This window comes from Lissotriton helveticus, chromosome 11, assembly GCF_964261635.1.
Source record: "Lissotriton helveticus chromosome 11, aLisHel1.1, whole genome shotgun sequence".
In the NCBI taxonomy this organism is placed as follows: Eukaryota; Metazoa; Chordata; class Amphibia; order Caudata; family Salamandridae; genus Lissotriton; species Lissotriton helveticus.
In genome coordinates, this window is record NC_136072.1 from 1,026,059,914 (window position 1) to 1,026,084,525 (window position 24,612).

The 24,612-nt window shown below is 51.5% G+C and overlaps 1 protein-coding gene across 4 annotated transcripts in view; it reads left to right on the forward strand.

Moving 5' to 3' along the window:
- The window catches only part of HECTD4 (HECT domain E3 ubiquitin protein ligase 4), a 2,216,728-nt gene that overhangs the window by 579,147 nt on the left and 1,612,969 nt on the right, over positions 1-24,612 (forward strand). For all 4 annotated transcript variants that reach the window (XM_078667422.1, XM_078667425.1, XM_078667423.1 and 1 more), the window contains exon 24: positions 18,375-18,538. In XM_078667422.1, the coding sequence (XP_078523548.1) occupies positions 18,375-18,538 (164 nt within the window). The remainder of the gene's footprint in view (positions 1-18,374; positions 18,539-24,612) is intronic.

Here is a 24,612-nt window from a genome sequence, read left to right on the forward strand (position 1 = left end):
ATTCGTTTTTTTGTGACACTTCCCTACTGCCGTGTTACTCCTCATGGCCCCGAGAATTTTCAGGAAGGTACCACAAAAGAAAAAAACTTTGTTGGGTGGGTGTCTGCAGGCGCTGTCTTTTGACCAAACACATAATGCAGTAGGTTTTCCCCTGGTTGATTAACATTGTTGTAAAATTGGGAAATTCGTTTTTTCTCTTAATAAAAACTTTCTTTTCTCCCCCTTCTTGTTGTTTGACTTACACACAAAACACCTGACAACCAGAAACACTCTTCCACGCCCACACATTCAATATATATATATATATATATATATATATATATATATATATATATATATATATATATATATATATATATATATATATATACGTATACATATATACGTATATATATATGTATATATATGTATATATATGTATATATATATATATGTTCTCTGCTACAGAAAAAAGGGCCCCAAAAAACCCCCCAGAATTGCACCAAATTTGACAAAGTTAGAAATTGGCATTGTGCTTTTATTTATTTGGTATAAATCCATTCTAGTTTTAGCGAACTTTGAGTTTAAAAAGATACTCGCAGTCATCATGAAGGGATTAATCTGGAACAGTTAATGAGATCCAGTCCGCGGTACTCCTGTGATATCAAATGTAAATAATATACTCTAATCCCATTAGTGGCAATTTATTTATAAAAAAATGAGTTCCTCTAAGCCTCCTATATTACATGGATCAACAAAAGAGCAAACCGCTGCATGTGTTGCCTCTATTCATCCCACAATTGGGAGATCCTAAACTACAGAATTAGAGAAGACTTCCGGAGGGGTCACAGACTACATCAGTGATTCTTAACCTTTTGTCTTCTGACCTCCCCCCTCCCCTCCTCCCCCCCAACCCCTTTGATCATTAGTGATACACTGTGACCCCCCCTGGATTCCAACACTGAATATTGGAATCCAGGGACCCCGGCTGAGTCATTGTAGGAAGCTAGGGAACTCACCCTGGGCATTTTTGATAATTTAAACCGCAAAACAATACACAATAAATACAGAAATAGGCAATCATCATACAAATATACAAATTATTAAACATTTTATTTAATTTGCAAGCAAATATAAACAAATCTAAATTTTAATTTTGATAGGAAGTTTGGTGTTTTTTTCTTCTTTTATTCAATTGAAGCACTCATTGTCCATACTACACATTGTTTGATGTCCTTGCGCAGCTCCCACGAATCAATCTGAGGATACTAATTTAATTTTAAGCCTTCAGGTGTTTTTTTTTTGATAATCAACTTTATTGGCATTTTTAAAACAACAAGGAAAATTCATTGGCAGCAGCTCAGCAACTAATAGGTACAGTTGGAGAAAATCAGCAGCATACATAGCAGGGTTTAAATCTATGCGGTCCGACATTACATACACTTGGAACGGGCAAGAAACAAGGCAAATATCTGGGTTCACAATGGCAGCAGATTGTACCAATTCCCCCAAATTTTGGAAAACTGTTCTGGCGAACCCTGGGATTCGAAGAGGGCCTCCTCTTGGGCCCCACACCAATCCACCCCTCCCCTCCAGCCCTTTACCATGGGAGCCGAGTCTCGCAGCCAGTGACGTGCTATGTCCCGCTTAGCCACGGCGACCGCCGTCCCCAGCAGGCGTTTGTCTGATCTAGTGCCATGCAGGCCGTCAAATATCCCCAGGAGCATCCGAAGTGGGTCATGAGGGACCTCCCAACCCAAGGCCTGTGATAACTCCCTTTCCACTCCCCTCCAAAACCTCTCCAGCCCCGGGCATGTCCATACCATGTGAAAAAAATCGGCCGGGGAATGCCCACATCTAGGGCAGTTCGGGGAGGCTCTCAAGCGGGCTCGAAAAAGCCTCTCTGGGGTGAGGTAGGACATGTGCAGGTAGTATATCTGTACCAGCCGCAACTTGGAGGACGTGGTCTGGGTACGTGGGGCCATCAAGACATCCCTCCAGTCGGCCTCCTCCAGGGGTCCCACCCACCCCTCCCATCGGGTACGCAGACGGTCAAGGGACGCGGGGCCATTATTGACTAGGGCACGGTAGATTCGGGACACTTCCACCCCCCCCCCCCTCCCCAGGTCCCCCATCATTATCTGTATTTAACAACAAGGGATGGTGATGGACAGAGTTTCTGAATTAAGCAGAATACTCTCACCCAGTCAAGAGATCAGGGCTAGATCCAACACCGTTTTTTAGCTCACTGCACCATCCCAGTTCAGAACCTGGCTATATGCAAATTAGTCTGTTCCTGTCCCAGTGCATGATGGGAACAGGGCAAACCAAACTACCAAGCCAATTCTTACACTGGGAAGGAAACAAGCTTCCGGGGACCGGTTTCTGCCATTCCAGGCGTCGTCGGCCCGGCTTGCTTGAATCCTAATGGTGCAATGAGCAAGGGACTCACATCTGAGTATACCCTTCCACGCTTAGGGTGGACAATATATTTAACAACAAGGGGTGGTGATGGACAGAGTTTCTGAATTAAGCAGAATACTCTCACCCAGTCAAGAGATCAGGGCTAGATCCAACACCGATTTTTAGCTCACTGCACCATCCCAGTTCAGAACCTAGCTATATGCAAATTAGTCTGTTCCTGTCCCAGTGCATGATGGGAACAGGGCAAACCAAACTACCAAGCCAATTCTTACACTGGGAAGGAAACAAGCTTCCCATCATTACCTGGGCCTCTAGTGGGCTAAATCCTGGGAGGGTAGTTGGTGCGGGGAGATGCGCATGAAGGGCATGACGCATTTGCAGGTAGCGGAAGTGTTGAGCGTGGGAAAGGGCGTGACGCTGCTGTAAGTCAGCGAAGGCTCGAATGTGGTCCCCCACCCATACATCCCCGAGCATCGATACCCCAATGAGATCCCAGCGTCGGAACCCGCCCAGGGATGACACCTCTCGGAGCCAGTTCCCGTGCCAGAGTGGCGTCTGGCGGGTAAGTTTGCGGTCCCATCCCGTGTGGCGTAAGGCAGTACGCCAAGCCTGCAAGAACGATCTGGTAATAGGGGCCAAGGTTTGCGGAATCGGGCATCCGTAGAGGAATGTCTGGATCTGAGGTTAGTCCGTCTCTGCCGATTCCACCCGGTATGCCGGGTCGGACCAGCCGCCCGCATACCAGTCGTGGATAACTATCAGTTTGGTGGCGAGGTAGTAGAGGTAGAGATGAGTCACCCCAAGGCCTCCGTCATAGGGTGGGATGCGGCTGTGTGCAAGGGAAATCCGCGGTCGGCCGCCGCCCCCAGAGGAACCTGGATAGGGTTCCATCTAGCTCCCGAAACCAGGAACAGGGTGTGGAATGGAGGTGTTCTGTAGGATATAAAGGAAACTGGGAAGAATCATCATTTTGAACAGCCCGCTCTGCCCAAGCAATTAAGGGGAAGGGAGTGCCATTTCTTCGAGTCCGATCTCATTCGGGTCACCAGAGGCGCGATGTTCAGTGCCCATTCCAACTCCGGCAGGAGAGTTACCCATACCCCCAGATATTTGACCGAGTGGTGACGAAGAAGGATAGACGACTGCCAGTTGAAACATTCCCGGGAGGGGTGCAGTGGGACCAGGGTGGACTTGGCCGCATTAAGCCGAAGGCCGGAGACTCGCTCGAAGTCCAGGAGGAGTTGCAGACATTTAGGACCTGAGTTCGCCGGGTCTGCCAGGTACAGTAGCACATCATCGGCGTAGAGGGTCTTATCTATGTGACTCTCATTCCAGGCCCACCCCTGGATGAGGCGATCATGCCGGATGAGCGTCGCCGGAGGCTCCATCGCTAGCGCGAATAGGAGTGGAGATAGGGGTCACCCCTGGCGCGTCCCTCTACGAATCGGGAATGCCTGTGAAAGCATCCCGTTGACCAGTACTCGGGCCCTGGGGTTCGCATAGAGGACCCCAATGTAGCTGCAGAACTGCGGGCCGAAGCCCATTTCCCTGAGCACGTCCTGTAGATACTCCCAGCCCACTGTCTCAAAGGCTTTCTCGAAGTCCAGAAAGAGGAGGGCCAGATAGGGAGACAGACGGGATCGATGGGCCAAGGCCAGATGAAGGCGACGGATACAGTGACGGGTACCTCTGGCCGGCATGAAGCCACCTTGGTCCGGAAGGACTAGGCCTTGTAGACAGGGCTTAAGCCTCTGGGCCAGTATTGTGGCGAAGAGCTTGATTTCGGTGTTGATGAGTGAGATAGGGCGAAAGTCCGCACAGTTCACCGAGGGCGGGTGGGTCTTAGGAATAACCACAATCGTTGCCAAGTCCGACTCGGGGGGGGGGGGGGGGGGAGGCGCCCTTCTCTATCACTTGGTGGAAGAGATGCAGCAGCTGGGGGGCCAGAGTATCTCTGAAAGCCGTGTAGAACTCCTGAGGGAATCCGTCCGGGCCAGGCGTTTTGCCCCGGTTCAGAAGAGGGATAGCCTCCAAGACTTCCTCCTGTGAGAAGGGCTGCTCCACGGATTCTGCATCCTCCGGAGCGAGGGAGGGCAAGCGGACGCTAGCTCCGTCCAGGAGGGTGGTGAAAAGCGCCTCCGGTGGGCGCGCTGGGTAAAGGCGAGTATAAAAGTCGGCGAAGGTTCCCGCTATGGCCCCGGAAATCATCCGTATGAGAAGTTGGCCTGGTATATGATGTTCGCTATTCTAGTGAGCACCTTGCACCAGTCCAAATAACCCTTATGGTGATGGTTGTAAGTCAACCGTATAGACCAGCTATCCTAGTGGTAGCGTGGACAGAACAGTCTTAGGCTAAAAGACTCTTGAGGGCGTGTAAAGCCAGCTGTTTTACCATATGTAACCCCTTGAATACCACGCGAGAGTCAATGGGAACTTTAAAGGTAAGTAATCGAAGATTTAGGACACTTCCGGTCTAACTAGGAATGTACAACTAACAAAACTAGAGACTAGGATAGTCAATCCCTACAGGAGCACCGAAGTACTCGCGTTACCTCACCCGCGGGTGCATAGGTGTCAATGTGTGTCGGGTTTTCTGATAGATACATCTGCCGTGTGGATTCCTCACCTTGTGAATACCCCCTGCGTCAGCAACATTCGGAAATTCTTTTTTCGTAGCCTCGCGCCGACGTGGACTCCTGACGTCATAGAGACACGACCTCGCTCGCGACTCCGCTGACGTCACCGACGCCTATAATAGGCCCACGCCGGCGTGATGACATCAGTTCCCTTTTTTCCGCGTCGTCGACGCTAACGGTTATCGGGAATCTCTGTAGCCAACGGATACTTTGTTGTCTATATTGTTGCCATTTTCTGCTTCTCTGTATCCTGTCTCTTCGACAATGTCTTCGAAAAAGACCGGCTTCAAGCCATGTAGAGAATGCGGAAAAATTATGTCCATTACCGACCCACACAGCGACTGCATCTGGTGCTTGAGCTCGGACCATGATGTGGAGGACTGCTCTTCGTGTAAGAAGATGAACCCGAAGGCCCTGAGGGAGAGAGAGGCGAAGCTCCTGGTGGCTAAGATGAAAGCTGGAAAGGAGAAATCGTCGAGGTCTCGTTCTCGAAGGGCGAGGTCGAAGTCAAGATCGAGGTCGAGGTCTGGATCTCGAGGAAGGTCGTCTTCGAAGTCGGCTTCTGATCGTGTTTCAAAAAAGAGGAAACATAAGAAGAGGAGACATGAGTCCCGACGTCGTTCTGGTAAGGAGTCGGGGTCGAGGTCACCGAAGAAGGTACGTTCGAAGGTGGTGACCGTTGATGTTTCGGATCCAGAACCTGAAGGTGAGGCCTCCCTTCTGAGTCACGGGCGCCGTCTCCGGCTCCGTCTCCGACTCCGAATCCGGCTCCGAGTCCATCTCCGGCGCCGTCCCCGGTCCGAGATGAGGAGGAGCCTCGTGAGGATGGGGGTTCCGCGCCCTTAGGTGAGCCGAATCCGAACGCTCCTCAAGACAGGCCTCTGAAGGTTTTCATCCACCATTTCCTGCCCCAGGCCAGGACCCTTCTGCGTTTCTCAACGCAATGTACAGAGTCTTTTCGAGGGCGTGGTACCCCTCTGGTGCACCTTCGGGTCCCATGGGTCCTTTGGCTTTTAGCTTAGGAGTCCCTCACTCCTACCCTCCGGCTCAGTTTATGCCTTACATGCCGGCTCCGACGCCGCCGTGGCATTTTCCGGCTACACCGAAGCCGTCGACGCCGGTTCCGGCTTCGTCTGCTCCGAGTCGTCCTCGAACACATCCCTCTGAGCCTTCGGATTCGATCCCGACGTCGAATCCGTCGGAGCCGGTGGTGGATCCGATAGCAAAACGAGTCAAGATGAGATCCAGAAGGGAGGCTCAACGCCTTCTGGAGGAAAGGAGGTTTTTGGATTCACAATCTGACGTTGAAGAGGGTGAATTGGATGAAGATGCTTTTGAGGATTTGGCAGAAGCAGGAAGCCAGGATTTCTCTCCAGAGTGGGAGTTACCCTCAGGTTCTAGCACTCCTTCTAAGGACGTTCAACCCTATCATTTAATTATGAGGAAGGCTGCCAGTCTCCTTAAGTTGACTTTGCCTACAGCAGAATTCAAATCTAATATTCTGACTGAAGTATTGCATTCTCCGAGTTCAGTGGTGGAACCTCTTCTTCCTTTCAATGATGCTCTGACAGAGCCCATTCTAGAAGTGTGGAAAAAACCTTTGTCGGCTCCAGCTGTCTCTAAAAGTGTAGCCAGAAGATACAGGGTTGCCCCTGAGGATCCTGCCTTTTTAACCTCGCATCCTTCACCGGAGAGTTTGGTCATTCAGGCTGCATGCTCCAAAAAGAACGTTAGTGCTTTCCCTCAGGTTCCTTTTGAGAAGGAAGCAAAGAAGCAGGATCAGGTGGCAAAGAAATCCTTCTCCTCTGCCAGTATGGCATTGAAGTCATCAAATGCCACTTGCTTGATGGGAAGATATTTACACGCTCTGATGGACTCTTTACGTGTTCTTGTTCCAAAAGTTCCTGATGACAGCAGGAAGGATTTTGAGGAAGTCATCTCTGACGCTCAGGCGGCGGCTCGCCAGGTCATTCAGAGCGGTTTGGATACTGTAGACTCTGTGGCGCGCATTATGGGCACTGCTGTCGCTACTAGGAGGTCTGCCTGGTTGAAATCTTCTGACTTTTCGGCTGATGTTCAGGCGACATTATTAGATCTTCCTTTCGATCGTTCAGGCCTCTTTGGGAAGAAGGCTGATGCGGCCCTTGAGAGGTTTAAAGATAGCAGGGCGACTGCTAAATCCTTGGGTCTTCAAGTGAGAGGCTCTTCAACTGGCAGAAGATTCAGGGGTTTTGGCCGCTCTTCCTTTCGGAATTTCCGGCTGGGCCAGCAGCAGCAGCAGCAGCAACAACAGCAGCAGCAAAACTCTTTGTACAGGTCATACAGGGGAAAGCAAAGAGTGCGTCCTCGTGGACGTCGGGTCTCTTCCTCCTCCACTTCCTCCAACCCCCCTGCCCCTGAGAAGCAGCCCTAGATCCCACATTCAGGATCATGTGGGTCCGGTTGGGGGTCGGCTTACCCATTTTCTACAGGATTGGGAATCGGTTACGTCAGATCTTTGGGTTCTCAATCTTGTAGAAAATGGGTATGCCCTTCCCTTTCGGGAATTCCCTCCCAATTTCCCTCCTTGCCAAGGGTATTGCTCCGAGGAGCATCTGTCTCTTCTGCAAGAGGAAGTTTTGACTCTGATAAGAAAGGGTGCGATAGAGGTGGTCCCAGAGCAGGAAAGGGGTCAGGGATGCTACTCCCGGTATTTCCTGATTCCGAAGAAGGATGGCAGGCTTCGTCCAATCCTGGATCTCAGGATCTTGAATCTCTATCTGAAGCAGGAGAAATTCAAGATGCTCACCCTTGCTCAGGTTCTTCAAGCGCTGCAAGAAGAAGACTGGATGGTGTCGCTCGACTTGCAGGATGCTTACTTTCACATCCCTATCCTGAAGTCGCACAGGAGGTATCTCCGTTTTACGGTGGGATCGCAGCACTACCAGTTTGCGGTCCTTCCGTTTGGACTTACTACTGCGCCTCGAGTCTTCACCAAGGTGATGGCAGTGGTGGCGGCGCATCTCAGGAGATCAGGGATTCCAGTATTCCCTTATTTGGACGACTGGCTGATCAAAGCGGAGTCGTCAGAGAGAGTGCTCCATCATTTGCGAGAGACAACCCAGTTGTTGTACAGGTTGGGTTTTTCAATAAATGTACCCAAGTCTCACCTGGTGCCCTCCCAGCGCAACCTGTTCATAGGTGCGGTACTGGACACAACCGTATGTCGTGCATTCCCTCCCCCTCAAAGGATTCGCGACATACGGGAGATGATTCCTTTGTTTTACAATGGAGCGGTCGTTCCAGTCCTGAAGGTCCTTCGCCTGCTCGGTCTGATGGCTTCATGCATTCTGTTGGTCAACCATGCACGCTGGCACATGAGGGCGCTCCAGTGGTGCCTCCGCAAGCAGTGGTATCAGCACAGCGGAGATCTCAGGGAGTCAGTGAGGATCTCCAGAGAAGCTGCAGCGGATCTGTCTTGGTGGGGCGTGGAAGGCAATCTGTCCCAAGGAAAGCCTTTTCAACTTCCCCCATCGGTGGCCACGGTGATAACGGATGCATCCACTCTCGGGTGGGGTGCTCATCTGGGGGATCTGGAGGTCAAGGGCTTTTGGTCTCCAGAGGAAAGGTTGCTTCACATCAACCTGCTGGAATTACGGGCGATACGTTTGGCGCTCAAGGCCTTCCTCCCTTCCCTTCGCGGTCAGTCTGTTCAAGTCCTGACGGACAACACGAACGCGATGTGGTACGTCAACAAGCAGGGAGGGGTAGGGTCGCAGTGTCTCTGCAGAGAGGCTCTGCGTCTCTGGTCCTGGGTTCAGGACCATCAGGTTTGTCTGATGGCGAATCATCTGGCCGGTGTGTTGAACGTTCGTGCGGACAGTCTCAGTCTGCAGTTCTCTGCCGACCACGAGTGGAGGCTTCACCCGGAGGTGGTTCACGACATCTTTCGGATGTGGGGGACTCCTCGGGTGGACCTGTTCGCCACTCACGAGAATGCGCACTGCCTGTCGTTCTGCAGTCTCCAGTATCCGATGCAAGGAGCCTTGGGGGACGCGTTTCAGTTGAGTTGGAGAGGTCAACTCCTTTACGCGTTTCCCCCCATACCCTTGATTCCTCAGGTTCTGAGGAAGATTCGCCAAGACCAGGCCCAAGTCATATTGGTCGCCCCGGATTGGCCAAGAAGGGTGTGGTATACAGATCTACTCCACCTCTCCTCTCACCCGCCGCTCCGTCTCCCTCTCAGGGCAGACCTCCTCTCTCTGATGGAGGGGCAGGTTCTACACCCCCACCTCCAGACATTGCACCTTCATGCCTGGAGATTGAACGGGGCAACCTGAATTCCTTTTCCCTTCCGCCTGACGTTGTGGATGTCATCTTGTCAGCCAGGCGTGACTCCACTAAGTCCATCTATTCTTATAGATGGTCGAAATTTGTCACGTGGTGTGGGGAAAGGTCTGTTGATCCTTTGAAGGCCCATTTGTCTAATGTTCTCCAATTTGCCCTTTCTTTGGCGCGGCAGGGTCTTGCGGTTGCCACGGTAAAGGGTTACCTGTCGGCGCTGTCGGCTTTTCTCTGCTTGCCTGACCAGCCTTCTCTTTTTAAGTCTCCTGTGGTCTTAAGGTTTTTGAAGGGTCTTACTAATATGTTCCCTCCTTCACCTTTCATTGTGCCTCAGTGGGATTTGAATCTTGTATTGACCTTTTTGATGGGTGCTCCCTTTGAGCCTCTCCACAAATGTCCCATGAGGCTTCTTACCCTTAAGACAGTCTTCCTGGTTGCAATAACCTCGGCAAGGAGGGTTAGTGAGCTTCAAGCTCTTAGTTCCAAGCCCCCATTCCTGACCATTCATGCTGATCGAATGGTTCTTAGGACCAGGGCTGCTTTTCTGCCTAAGGTGGTAACTCCCTTCCATCTAGGACAGTCCATTACCCTTCCTACCTTCTATCCTCCCCCTCACCCTTCTAAGGAGGAAGAGAGACTGCACCGTCTGGACCCTAAGAGGGCGGTGTCTTTTTACTTGGACAGATCCAAGGACTTTCGCTTGGAAGACCAGCTCTTCGTTGGATTTGCTGGCTGCAAGAAAGAAAGGGCGGTCCATAAGAGAACTTTATCGAGATGGATTGTCCTCTGCATAAAGATCTGCTACTCTTTGGCCGGTAAGGAACCACCTGAGGGTATAAGGGCTCATTCAACTAGAGCTAAGTCTTCGACCTCAGCATTGGCTAGAGGTGTGCCTGTTGAGGATATTTGTAGAGCGGCAACTTGGTCTTCCCTCCACACTTTCGCGAAGCATTACTGCTTGGATTCCGAAGTGAGGAGGGAGGGTCACTTTGCGCGCTCTGTCCTTCAGGATTTCCTGGTTTAGAAGAGTGGACACCCTCCTCCGGGAGTGGGGACTGCTGTGGGACTCTATTCACAAGGTGAGGAATCCACACGGCAGATGTATCTATCAGAAGAACAAGTTACTTACCTTCGGTAACGCTTTTTCTGGTAGATACTATATCTGCCTGTGGATTCCTCACTGACCCACCCGCCTCCCCGTTGTCCACTCTTCTATGCCAGAGTTACTGTAATGTATTATATATATATTTTGTTGTCAAGGAAATGTTTCAATTGCTTTCCTGCTTTTGCTTAACACTGTGTGTTTTGCCTTGAGTATTGTGTACTGTGTATACTTGTATATTTCTACTGTCATTGGTCCGTCCGTGTGCCTCGATGGCACGGAAAAAAGGGCGGAACTGATGTCATCACGCCGGCGTGGGCCTATTATAGGCGTCGGTGACGTCAGCGGAGTCGCGAGCGAGGTCGTGTCTCTATGACGTCAGGAGTCCACGTCGGCGCGAGGCTACGAAAAAAGAATTTCCGAATGTTGCTGACGCAGGGGGTATTCACAAGGTGAGGAATCCACAGGCAGATATAGTATCTACCAGAAAAAGCGTTACCGAAGGTAAGTAATTTGTTCTTCTCGTTGATTCCAATGGAGCCTTGGAAGAAGATGCTGCAGGCGACCAGGAGGAAGATGTCCGGGAGGATCCAAGGGTGGATCTAGGATGAAGAGAACCTGGAAGCAGAGGGGACAGTGTCTAGGTCACTAGCCAGTGACCGGGTGGAACCAGGGAGGAACCAGACGTCATCGAGGAGCAATCAGGTGCAGATGTGTGGAGCTTGTAGTTGCTGCCACGCGGACCAGGAGGCGTCGAGGACGACCAGGTGCTGGAGAGGGGCTGTCCCACGAACGTTCTCGCAGACGGAGAGGTCGACTTCAAGATTGGAGCCAACAAGCCTAAGCAAAGGTAACCCACGCAGGATACACAAGGAGCTTCTGGTGCAGGGTCTGAGGTACTTCACCTTTTCAGGGAAGCAAGTGCCAGTCTGGAGCAACCAGACCAGCGATGGATTTTCAAAGGAATCGTCGTCACAGGGCTACTAGCCAACTGGCCAGCAACCGGGACAACGCGTTGAGCAGAACACAAGCAGAAGGGCCCCATGCAGATCTCGTGGAGTGTGGAGGGCTGGTCTTCGGTGCAGGTGGAGCTCGGTGTCGGGGTGTCTCAGTCCCCAATGCACAGCTTCGAGGATGCCTCAGGAGCTGTGCTGTTAGCAAGTTGAAGACTTTCCAAGTTGCCTGGTTCCACGGATTCCGACACCTTTCACGGAGCTCAGCTGTGCTGGAGTCGTGCAGTGGGGTCAGAGGAGTCCTGGAGTCGAGGTCTTGTCAAGCTCTGCGCTCGAGTTCCGGCGGGAACGGGGACAAAGCAAGCCGTCGAGTTGCTGGATGGTGCCTGGTTTCCCAGGGTGGTCACTCCTTGGCCACAAGGGAGATTCTTCAGTCTTCAGCTAAGGTGAATGTCGAAGGGTCCAGAGTTTCGTTTCAAAGTTTCATCAGGATTAATCTAAAGTCTCCTGGGTCAGCTCCTACCATTATACAACTAAAGGGGGCTGGTTTATTCATTAGGTCCCTCCTATGGGTGGGACCAGGAAGGGGGGTGGTTACACCCCCTTTCCTTTGTCCAGTTTCGCACCAGAGCTGGGGCTGGAGGGCCCCAGCACCGGTTTGAACTGGACTATGCATGGAGCACCTAGTGTGCCCCAGGCAGTGTCTGTTTCTTTTCAGCCCTCCCTGTCCCAATACACAAAATCCTGTCTGGGGTAGTGCTCGCACCTCTCCAGGCAGGAAACCTATTGTCCAGGCCTCCCTCGCTGGAAGGACTCCCAGCAGCAGGAGGTCAGACTTGTGTCTGTGGCAGCAGCATCCATTTTGTGACGCTGGGGCTCTGGTTAACTTTAAACGGGATAGTCAGAACTAACATGTCTTCTCCCTCTAGAAGGGTGGAATGCTACCCCCGTCGCCAGGATTGGCGAGGGGGTAGTATTCCAAAGCGTGTGACACCTTACACAACATGTTTAGATAAAGCCAAAGTTAGCATTTAACCGCAAGGTTCATAATGCACTTAAGAGTATATGGTATGACAATATCATAGAACAGCTATAAGGACATGGTTCCGAAAGCTGCAGACAGGCTCAGCTCATGCTAGAGCACCATCTCACACATAACCAAGCACTCTGCCTCCAGGATTGTTAAGGCCTGCCATAGGAGTGACTTGACATAGGAGTGACTTACTGTGTGTCTATATTTAGGGGTAGATATAGGAATACTATACCTAAGCAAGGGGTGATAACACAACCTTGCCCCAGCTGAGTGATCAGCCAGTTGTCAGTTTGAGTGGCCAGCCAGGGGTGGCATAATACATGCTGCAGCCCCTGGTAGGCCTTGGTTGCACCTATGCCCTGGGTACCTATAGTACACTATACAGGGGCTCATAAGGTGACCCAATATCCAATTGGAGATGTACCTAGAGTACATGTAGTCCAATTTACAGTGAGAGCAGATAGCCTGGGGCCCTGAATAGCAGGATACCAGGCCAACTAAGTCGAAAACCAGCTAAACACAAGGCAAAAAATCTGGGGTAACCATAGTCAGGTATCCACCTTCCTACAATCCGGAGGGTGCCATTCGGTGCACGAATCTCCGGAATGACGCGGTGGATCCTAGGGTAGGACACCAGGTTGTGAAGGAGTTTACCATTTTTATCACCCCAGCCATATATTCGCACTACCGACTAGCTCCAAAGCTGCTGGGCCGAGTCGAGCGAGACCTGGAAATCTCCTCTCGGATCATTACTAACTGCCGGGTGGGATCCTCTCGACCGCTCGCAGCCAGTTCAGCCTCGAGCCGGGCTGCTCGGGACTCCAAGTCCGCAAACCGGGCCAGCCGACCTGCTCGCTTGGCGTGGACCAGTCCCCTCGCCACTCCACGGATCACTGCCTTACCGGCCTCCCATAGGGTCCCCGGCGACGGGACGGAACCCTCATTGGTGGTGAAATAGTGGGTAAGTTCCTGCCCCAGGTCCTCCACCAGAGCCTGGTCTTGTAAGAACCAGGCATTGAGGCGCCACACCGTATGCGGTCCCCCAGGGGTAGAGCCCATGCGAAGGGAGACCGGGGAGTGGTCCGACAGCCCCCATGGCAAGATAGTCACCCCGGAGATCAAGTGGCAGTCCGTGGCCGGGAGCAGGAGAAGCTCTATGCAGGAGTGGGTGTGGTGGAGGCCGAAGTATGAGTGTAATGTGTCTTGCGAGGGTTCCATAACCGCCAGGCATGGCAGAGCCCCAGGGCAGATGCCCAACTCGAAAGGGCCGCCGCGGATGAGGAGCGGGTCGCCGAAGGGGGACCGGACGTGTCCCGTCCCGGCTGCATAACAGCGTTGAAGTCGCCGCCAACCATTGTGAGGCCGGGTGGGAAATCGGAGAGGATATGCATGAGGGAGCGCAGCGTCGGGGGCAAGAGAGCGGGTGGGACATAGACATTCAGGATGTTCAGGGGGCAACCTTCCATCACGCCCGAGACCGCAACATATCGCCCCTGCGGATCGTTGTAGGCTTTAGTCAGGGTGAAGGGGAGACCCCTCCGAAGCAGAATCGCCGCTCCCCGGGACCCGCGTTGGAACCCAGAGTGCCAGACCGTCTCAAATCCGTAGCGAGCTAGGAAGTGACATTGGGTGCCTAAGAGGTGGGTCTCCTGGAGAAGGAGTACGTCCGCTAAGAGGCGATGCGCCGCTCGGAGGACCGCTGTGCGCTTGATGCGGTCGAGGAGACCATTGACGTTCCAGGAGAGAACGTGGAGGGGCCTATTCCTGGAGTACGCCATTGGGGGAGGCGGGGACGTGGGGGGAGCGCGAGGGCAGCAGGGGAGCACGCCGTGGGGGTAGGACCCATCACATCGCTCCGGGGCCAGAGAACAGGGTACGCAGCGCAGGTCTACAGAGCCCAAGCGTCCGGGGCATCGGTGAGACATGAGGAAGGGGGGGGACGGCAGCCCGCTGACCGCTCCCTTGGTGGCCCAAGGGGGACCCAGGGTTGCCAGAGCATCGATGTGCAATAAGTGTATGTCGGACAGAGTGTGTCCACCATAGAACAATAGTAGGAAGAGCTGCTACCAGCCGCTCGTAAGCGGCAGCTATGTAAGCCGAGAAGCGGCTGAACAATACCAACCTGAAAAGCAGCCAGTAGGCGGCTAGAACCATTAACCACATGGGAGACCATGCACCCCCCTGATCCACCAACACCCCCCACCCTACACTTCAGAACAGGAAGCATCTGTCGCCCGTAAGTACAACACCGCAAAAGAAGACCCCTCACTAGAGGACTGAAACTAAACTTAAACGATTAGTTGGGAGCAGTGGCACTAGTCCAGTGTCAATCAAGGGAGGACCCCCCCTCCGTATTGTCGGATGAATAACAACAGCTGTAAACATTGAAGGTCAAGTAACAAACCTAGTACATCGACAGTAATCTGCATAATCACCAAAGACAGCAGGATATATAGGCGGAGATTAGAGAGAGATACAGGCATAGGAAGAAAAGAAAAATGGAAGGAAGAAGAAGGGAATAGAGGGGAAGTGCAGGAGGGAAGAAAAACGTGAGTTGGTCAAATTGCGGAAAGCGGATTTAGCCCCCACAAGGCCGTCCGCCCTCCGGGCGTTTGGTAAGACCTGGGAGAGCGTTACCCGCTTCACTGCCGCACAGGGCGACCGCGGGCAGATAGACATCACAAAGCCAGGTTCAGGCCTCTGCCTCCTGTGGAGAATCCCGGATCACCGGGCTGCCGGACAGGTCCGAGTCCGATCTGGATTTACGCAGGTACATGCCTGAGACCAAGGGCTCATCCGTGGTGGTCACAGTGGAGGGCCCTGCCACTGGGGGAGAACCACGGTCCGGGGGGGGGGTGCGAGATGATCGCCGCACAGTCCCCCCAGGTGAGGTAGAGGCATCTTGACGTCGGCGGCCCCGTCTGCGGGATCCAGTCTGGCCCCGCCGCGGCTTGGGCCCCTCACGGGCGGGGCGGGCGCCGGATCCTCTGGGAGGGGAGGGCATCCACCCAGGCAGAAGGGGGCGTTCCTCCGTGAGCCAAGTCCAGGTGGCCTGCGGGGTATCGAATAAGAAGGATTTGTCCTGGAAGAGGACCTTGAGCCGTGCGGGGAACAGGAGGCCGTACCGCAGACCCATCGCCCTAAGCTTTTGTTTGACTTCATCGTAGGATTTCCTTTGGGACTGGACTTCCCTCGAGTAGTCCGGGAAGACCATGATCCTGGAGTTCTGGAATCTCAGGGGGCCTAGGTCTCTGGCCGCACCCAGGATGGCGTCCCGGTCCCGGTAGTTAGATGCGGAGGATGATGGGTCGGGCAGGGCCTCCAGGGGGGGATTGGGCGCCAAGGAGCGATGGGCCCGTTGTATGGCGAACCAGGGGGAAAGTTTCTCCGCCGGCACCCAGGAGCAGAACCAGATTTCCAAGAAGTCGGCCACCGGGCCCTTCTCCACCCCCTCCGGAAAGCCTAGTAGGCGTAGGTTGTTCCGTCTGGCCCGGTTTTCTGCGTCCTCCGCCCTATGATGGAAATCAGATGTCAGGGTTTGAAGGCGGGCCACTTGGGTCTTGAGGGTGGCCAGGTCATCCTCCGTCGTGGATATGCGGTACTCTGCTTCAGTGATGCGCGCCGTAGTATTTCTGAGGTCTTACCGGATTAGGGCCACGTCAACCCGTACCTCCCCAATCTTGGTCTCCACCGATGTCTGGGAGGCGCTGATCGCCTGGAGGATTGTCGATAAATCCCCTCCCTCCGCCCCGAGGGGGAAGGGGGTCCGGTACCGGGGCCATGGTCCGCCCTGGCGAATTGGTCCATACGCAGTTGGGAGGAGGGGACCGAGGGCTGTGTGTTCTTTCCTCTGACCATGGCTCCTCCAGGTGGCTCGGGTCGGGGGGGAACGCCGCAGCTGCAGCCGCTCAGTCCAACGGGCGTAGCCGCTCGGTCCCGCGGTGGGCCCAGATATCCGGTTCCCGGGGCGGCACTACGGAGCCGGATGCCCACGGCAGAGCTCTGGGACCTCCCTCAGCGTAGGCGGAAGAAACACAGAGGGTCAAGGAGCAGAGAGAGAGATCAGGGGGAGCCGCAGTGTTCCAGGTGGAGGGAGTCAAGCCAGAGGGGTACACCCCGGCGGGCGTCCCAGTCGCAATGCCACAGGATGTTGGGGCCCAGTCCAGGCGCAGGAGGGCAGAGCGGAGTCTTGTCAGCGCGGCCTCGGGGCCCAGGCCTCCCCACCGGTTCACAGGCCACCCGCGCCGCAGAGGGTGAGCAGCGATGCTACCAGGGCGGGTGCAGCGGCCGGCAGTCCAGGGTGGGCCCCAGGTCGGGGACAGGCGAGGGGTCAATTGGTGCTTGAGGGGCACGAGGGCGCTCGGCCTCCCAGCTCAGGATGTCAGTGTACCTCGGGGGTGACTAGGCTGCGCCTCCGGGAGCCGCGAGGCAGGGGGTTCCAGACCAGTCCTCCCGGGATGGGGGTAGAGCCGTGGGCAGTCTTGCGAACAATCGCTGCGTGGGAATGCAGGGATAGCCGGTCTCCCAGCCCTGGGAGGCAGTCCACGGGCGAGACCTTCAGGGGCACCAACCCCTTCCCCGCCCTCTCCTCACCTCAGCCTCAGCTAGTCCAGGTCCACAGCATGGGCCCACAGGGTGCGCTCCGTCGTAGATGACGACCGGGCAGGGCCACTGGGAGTGCCCGGGAGATCCGTGGGCCAGGCAGGGGGTCTCCTCGGGGGGTTGGGGGGGTATCTCCCGATCACGATGAAGGGCCACAGTACTGCTGGGGGGTCGGGGATCGCCACCACCGAGAGCGCCCCCAAAGCCCACCCCACCCCCCGGCAGGGCTCAGCCGCCTGTCCTCAGGGTGCAGGGTTGGTCGTCAGGGGCAGTCCCCTTGCAGCAGGTCCTCGGCGGCCCCGGGTGTCAGTGGGCCGCCAGCGGATGTCCAGGCGCCACCCCTGAAGTGTTCGGTGGTCCCATGAGCCCGGGCGGTTCACCCTCAAGGCCCCTCCTCACGCCGTCAGTCCCCGGAGGCACAGGGACTCTCGGGCCAGCCGGGTGGCTCAGGCGCACCCAGGACGCCCCGTAAACCGCCAGGCGGGGCAAGCCGCCACCGCTGTCCGCCCAGTCCGCCAGAGGTGGTATGCGGCCGGGGAGTCAGGGAGCAGGCAGTACCGGTCGCGGCATGGGGCCGCTGCGTCCTTCATCTGGGGACCGCCATCTTGTCGGGCGCGCGGCCAGGAGAGTCGAGGGCGGCAGCGGCGGTATCAGGTCTCCACCAGGAACCCAAGCAGCACCGGGAGACTCAGCTCAGCCAGGCAAGTTCAGGGGTGCCAACGTAGTCGTCCGATGGTGGCTGTTAGCGGTGGGTACAGGACGGATGACGGATGGGGGTCCAGAGCACACTTAAAGTGCGACCGCCATCTTGCCGTCCTTGGCCACGCCTCAAGCCTTCAGTTTTAAAGTCCTTCACGTTTACATAACGTTTAAAAAATAATTATTGTACATTTTGCTTTTTTGTTTATATACACTTTGTTGAGCTCTTACTAATATTTAATTTTCTAAGCAGTCACAGATCCCCCGGCACTAAGTTTGTGAACCGCTAGGGGTCCCCGGACCATATGCTAAGAACTACTGGACCACATAATTTGAGGAAGAAAGCTTGTAGAGGGTCAGATATATGTTTGAGTTATAGCACCAACTGCTTTCATTTATCTGTACTTTCAATTCAATACAACACTAATTTGAAAAAAGATGCTGTTAGTATTGTTGTCCTTATTTCACAAATCTGAATTGCAGCCACACATGACCTTCTAATATGAACTGTTTACCATTACTACTTGTATTTTCAAAATAGTTTCATCTTTTTAATAGTCTACGACTTGAGAGTTTATTACGGTGCATGTTTGAATGAACACCTTTTACTTTCCACTTCTTAGGAATCTTCTGAAGATGTGTCTGGAGGATTGCCATTTTTAGTAGACCTGGCATTAGGTCTATCTGTGCTAGCTTGTTCCATGCTCAGGATATTGTACAGTGGACCAGAAATCACCAAAGAAGAAGAAACGTGTCAGGACCTTTTACGATCAAAACTTCTACAGCGGTAAAAACACCCATTCTGCGTTTGTTATGCAACTGTGTTTTATTGTGCCAAATAGTGGTGCATCTGCCTTTCATTGTTTTGTTCTATAAACCTTGGATGCATACCTAATAATTCAAAGCTCTGATGTAATAATTTTCTTTCTGTGTTTACTCTGTGCATCTTCTGTAATTGTGTTCAGCTATAATTAGTTGAAAAAAAAATGGGCATACCCACACAATATCGGGATGTTCAATTGGTGTCTCAGCATACCATAATCAGTTTGCTCACATTGTTTGGTGATACATAACTAAGGAGCGTTCAGACATTTGCTATATTTCATTCATATATGTTTTCCTCAGAGGAACATTGACTTATTACCCACCCCATTGTGTCCAACAGTGAAGTGTTTTGCCTCTCAGTTGTTGCATCCTTCAAGAATGCACTATACGTCATGGTCTTTACAATCTGCTAGTTGTGGTATCCACAATGGATGTCACTGACTAGAGCTGTAAAGGAAGTACTGTTGTAAGAGAATACTCCTTCTCTTTTCATGCTATAGCTCCTCTCTTAATAGCATAAAGGTGATGTCTCACTGTCTGCAAGCTGTGCTGAGCATCAGAAGAACTGCAGTACAAGACAGCAACACACACTTCATCCTACACATAAATACCTGCACCCTTACACACGTAACCAACCCCTCTTCACTCCTAGGTCCAAAACCCTTCAAAGCACATTGTCTACTTATTCACATTACTAATTACCGTAAGGCATTGACACATGCATTGTTCATTGCAGTGGGACTTCAACTCATTCATTGATTTTTGTCAGTCAGATATGAACAGATCCATCTATACAGCCACGATCCAACAAGAACGAGTCCACTCTTACTTCAATTCATACAGCCAGATCTTTTGAAGGAAAACAGTCTTACATCCACATAAATAAGTTGTTGAAAAAGATTGCTCTAATCCGTATCACTGTCACGAGCAGGTTGGTTGATCTCCACCCTGGAACTTGCACTGGTGCGTAAACATCAATGTACACAGAATGGTGTACAATATGAAGACCTTAAAAGGTACCTCAAGTGCACTTGTGCAATACGCAGTTTTATACCACATCTTATCCCTTTATATTTAAGTTTACCAGACTTCAGTTTCCAAACACAGATTGGAGTAATATCTTACAACTACTTGCCCGTTTCCTCCAATATGCCCCCACTTTGTTTGCACGCTAAAGCCCTCTAGCAGTTACCAGGGGTAGAAAATGATAACTAAGTTCTTCTTGTGTCCAAATTAAATGATAATTTACAAAGGTAATTGATCTGACTATTTTATAAGTGAAAGATAGATTCTTCATTGTTGGTTATGTGTGTTTGTGTGGTTCTGCTCATGAGTGAGTGGTGAATGTGATAATGAGTCCACAGTTGGCTGACTTTGTGCGAATGTGTGCAATGAGAAGCGTGGCTCAATGGTTAGAACGGCAGACCCTGATGCAGAGGTCTGGCCCGGGACCAGGGTTCAATTCCCGCTTTGGCGGCTCTTGGACTCAATCTCCCCGGACCTGATAATTCTCGCCTCTGTGCCTAGTCTAATCATGGGTCCCACTCTGTGACTCTGGACAATAGCTTGCTTAATCTCCACAACGGCCCCAGCAGCGCTTGGATGCCTTGCTTCACCTTGGGGGTGTCCAGGAGTGGACATTTCACATGGAAAAGCCAGGAAGGGTTCCACAGCGGTATGAGTGCAGCGCCGGGACGCCCCGTCGCGTGGGCAGCCATGCGCTTTACAAATACAACACATTTACATTTACATGATGGCAACCATGTTGGAGAGAGGTCATGGGACTTGCAGCATCTCAACCTGAACTGTAATCATTCTAGTAGCACCACTAATTTTCCAGCATAATACACTTCCACATGAGGCAACAGTACTAAGTTTGGGCAGAAAGCTAAAACAGAAATTTTCAGCTTCCCCCTCTTGACAGTTCACACAGTTTAGAATATCACCAGCTAAGGAGGATTGTTTCGAGGTAGTAAGCAACCTTCTTCATACGAATGCTATGATCAGCAAACCAGAAAGCTTGGAGTTATATTCCAGGTAGAAGAATAGTAATAATAGCAGATTGGGATGGCTGAACGGCAGATAATGGGTGTGTAAATTTAGGGGACAGTTAATCCTATTGAGTTTCCATGAACGTATGTTCTCTTCAAGAATATTGTGCTCTAGCGACGTAGGGTATGTTCCAGAAGTACGTGAGTTGGGGAGCATTTAGGATGGCCTGGTACTAGAAAAACACAAAGAATTAGCCTGATGTAGGAACATGTTCTGCATGTATCACAGGCTTCAGATTAACATACACAAATGAACTGAACTGAGACAACTTTACATCATGGAGAGACATCTACGATTCCAGTTTTATTTAGTTGGAGCAGGTTTGCCCTGTTTAAAGGTTTCTGTAGAGCTCATATATACTTGATCTTGAAGTTGGGATGGATTCTCTTTACAATTCTCACTCTCTCTTTGGCACCCCGTCCCTTCCTTCCCCTTACCCATCCCTCCACCTGCATCCCTCCCTCATGTTGGTGTATTGCTAGCTAGGTTGTTATATGATAGATTACTAAAAAGACACTGGCCTAAGAAACGTTGAATTACATTAAAGCTAAAGAAATCTGTTGCAGATGGAAGGAAGGTGGGCTTGTTCATTGTGAGTTGTCTGGAGATTTGTTGCTTTCGATGGCGGGTGGGTTATGTTAACGCTCATTAGCAACTAATAAAAGTATAGAAAGAATTCACGTTGATGTGAAGATGTAATTGAAAGGGAAGGAATTCACACCGCCAAGAGATGCTACTGCATTATTATCATTAGGAAGGAATATAAATTAGACACTTAATTGCTACACTCAAATGTATACTGTAGATATATCCGAATCTTCATTTTCATGGTTTGATAACTACATATTTTGAGCTGAACCTTTTCAAGCCTGTCTGGGACTTCCCAAACCTAGACGGTCCAGGTGAGATGTGGGTTCAGCCAAATTAATTCTCCCAGGAGAGGACATTGCATGGGCTGTGCCCTTTCAGCTTCTCTAGTGTTTCCTCTTAAATAATTCCAATCACTACTGGAATACTTGTAGTAGGCCTCTAAGCACATACAGATTTTCTTGAGGATTTAAAAGAAAATTATTATTCATAAAAAAGACTGTCTTTCTGTTAGCATGCCATATATGGAGTATCTTCTTTGTAAAATGTTGTGTGACTTGTCCATGCCGATTGCATGGTATTACATAGACGTCAACACTTTGCAGTATTTCTATTTAGAAATCACACATGAAAGTTTCTTTTCAATTACACATTTCCCAAATCTGTGATGGGTTATAAATGCCTTTAGTTTTCTGAAAACTTACAGAAAGGACACAGAAAATATAGTTCCTGAAGGCAGTTCGATATGTTTAGTGCACTTTATGCATGCAATCATTCAGTCCCCTAGTGCACCACCATGGGACAAGATTCACACGCTCCAAGTAATTTTGGAGTTGAGCTTAACTATGTATTTAATGCTGCCATTCTGATAAAGTTATTTTCTTTCCATGTTTCTTGAGTATCGAGTAGTCTGTGGAATACATAGCGATATTCCGTGGGCAAAGTTACTGGCCTGGGGTATTTCATCCATGCAGGCAGTATGGAGGCTTCTGATAGATGCATCTGCCAGTGGATTCCTCACCTTGTGAATATCCACCTGCGCAGCAGCCAATCGGAAACTTTTGTAGCTCTCCACGACGGCGAGGTCATGGACGACGTCACAGAGGGTACGACTCCGCTCGCGACCCCGCTGACGTCACTGGATCCATAATAGGGCCTCGTCTGCGTGATTACGTCAGTTCCCTTTTTTCCGCGCCGTCGACACCAACGGTTTCTTGGGACTCTCTGTAGTAACATTGTTATTATAGTTGTTCTTGTCTGTTCTTCTCGTCTGTTCTTCTCGTTTCCTTTTGAAGATGTCTGGAAGAAAATCTGGTTTCAAGCCGTGCAGGGAGTGTGGGAAGCAGATGTCCATCACTGATCCGCACGAGGACTGCGTTTGGTGCTTGTCTTCCGATTACGACATCGTTGGATGTGCATGTTGCAGGAAGATGACCTCTAAGGCATTAAAGGAAAGGGAAGCGAAGTTGTTTATTGCTAAAATGAAGAAGAGTAAGAAGGCGAGTAAAAGAAGATAGAGGTCGAGGTCGAGATCTCGTTTTGAGTCCAGGTCGGGCTCGAAGTCGGCGTCGGGACATTCGAAGTCGAAGAGACATAAGAGAAAGAAGCACTAGGGCTATGTACCGCTCTGGTGCGCCTGCGGGCCCCATGGGTCCTTTTGCCTTTAATTTGGGTGTCCCTCAGGCATATGCCCAGGCTCCATTTATGCCCTTTCTTCCAGCGACGCCGTCCTGGAATTTTCCGGCGCAGTACCGAGAATTTCCGACGCCGTATCGAGAATCTCCGGCGCCGCCTGTTCGTCTTCGTTCGGTGCTCGCGGCGCCGTCGATCCGCGTTCGATGCCGGTTCCGAATCCGATGGAGTCGGTTGTGGATCCATCGACTCTGGTCCCGAGGATCCACTCCAGGAGGGAGGCCCAAAGAGTTGTGGAAGAGGCACGCTATCAGAAGGACATAGAGGAAGGTGAACTTCCAGATTCTGAGGACTATTTTGCGGAATTAAAAGATGCAAGTGGTCTTGATGTCTCCCCTGAGTGGGATTTTTCTCCTGGTCCAGATGTTCTTTCTAAGGAGGTAGTCCCATATCACACAGTTGTGAGAAAAGCTGAAGAGTTATTGGACATTAATCTTCCAACCACTGAGTTTAAGTCCAATCTGTTGACTGAAGTGTTGCATTCTCCTTCCTCTGTGACTGAGCCTTTGTTACCATTTAATGAGGCAATTCTGGAGCCGGTGTTGGAGGTTTGGAAAAAACCTTTGTCTGCACCTGCAGTCTCTAGGACTGTGGCACGAAGATATAGAGTGGCACCGGAGGATCCAGAATTTTTGTCAGCTCACCCTTCACCTGAGTGCCTTGTGGTTCAGGCAGCTTGCTCAAAGAAGTTTTCAGGAGCTTTTCCACAGGTTCCAGCTGACAAGGAGTCAAAAAGGATTGACCAGTCCGCTAAGAAGGTGTTCTCATCAGCGAGCATGGCACTGAAGTCATCAAATGCAACTTGCTTGATGGGAAGGTATATCCATGCCCTGATGGATTCCTCAAAACAGTTGCTGCCTAAAGTGTCTGATGATGACAGGAAGAACTTTCAGGAGGTTTTGGATGATACCCAAGTGCTGCGCGACAGGTCATCCGTTGCAGGGAGCTTTGGGGGACGCGTTTCAGTTGAGTTGGGGCTCACAACTCCTTTATGCGTTTCCTCCCATACCCTTGATTCCTCGGGTTCTGAGGAAGATTCGCCAAGACCGGGCCCAAGTTATATTGGTCGCCCCGGATTGGCCAAGAAGGGTGTGGTACACAGATCTTCTCCACCTCTCCTCCTGCCCGCCGCTCCGTCTCCCTCTCAGGGCAGATCTCTTCTCTCAGATGGAGGGGCAGGTTCTACACCCCCACCTCCAGACCTTACACCTTCATGTCTGGAGATTGAACGGGGCAACCTGAATTCCTTTTCTCTCCCACCTGATGTGGTGGATGTAATTCTTTCGGCCAGGCCTCTTTCCACCAAGCCAATCTATTCCTATAGGTGGTCCAAATTTGTTTCCTGGTGTGGAGAGAAATCTATTGACCCCTTAAGAGCTCGTTTGTCTAACATACTTCAGTTTGCTCTTTCTTTGGCCCAGCAGGGTTTTGCTGTGGCGACTGTAAAGGGTTATTTATCGGCCTTGTCGGCTTTCCTTTGTTTGCCGAACCAGCCGTCATTATTTAAAACACCTATTGTATTACGTTTTCTAAAAGGTCTTACCAACAAATTTCCTCCAACTCCATTTATTGTGCCTCAATGGGACTTGAATCTGGTCTTGACCTACTTGATGGGTTCACCCTTTGAACCTTTACACAAGTGTCCCATGAGACTTCTGTCTTTTAAGACGGTCTTCCTTGTTGCAATTACCTCGGCAAGGAGGG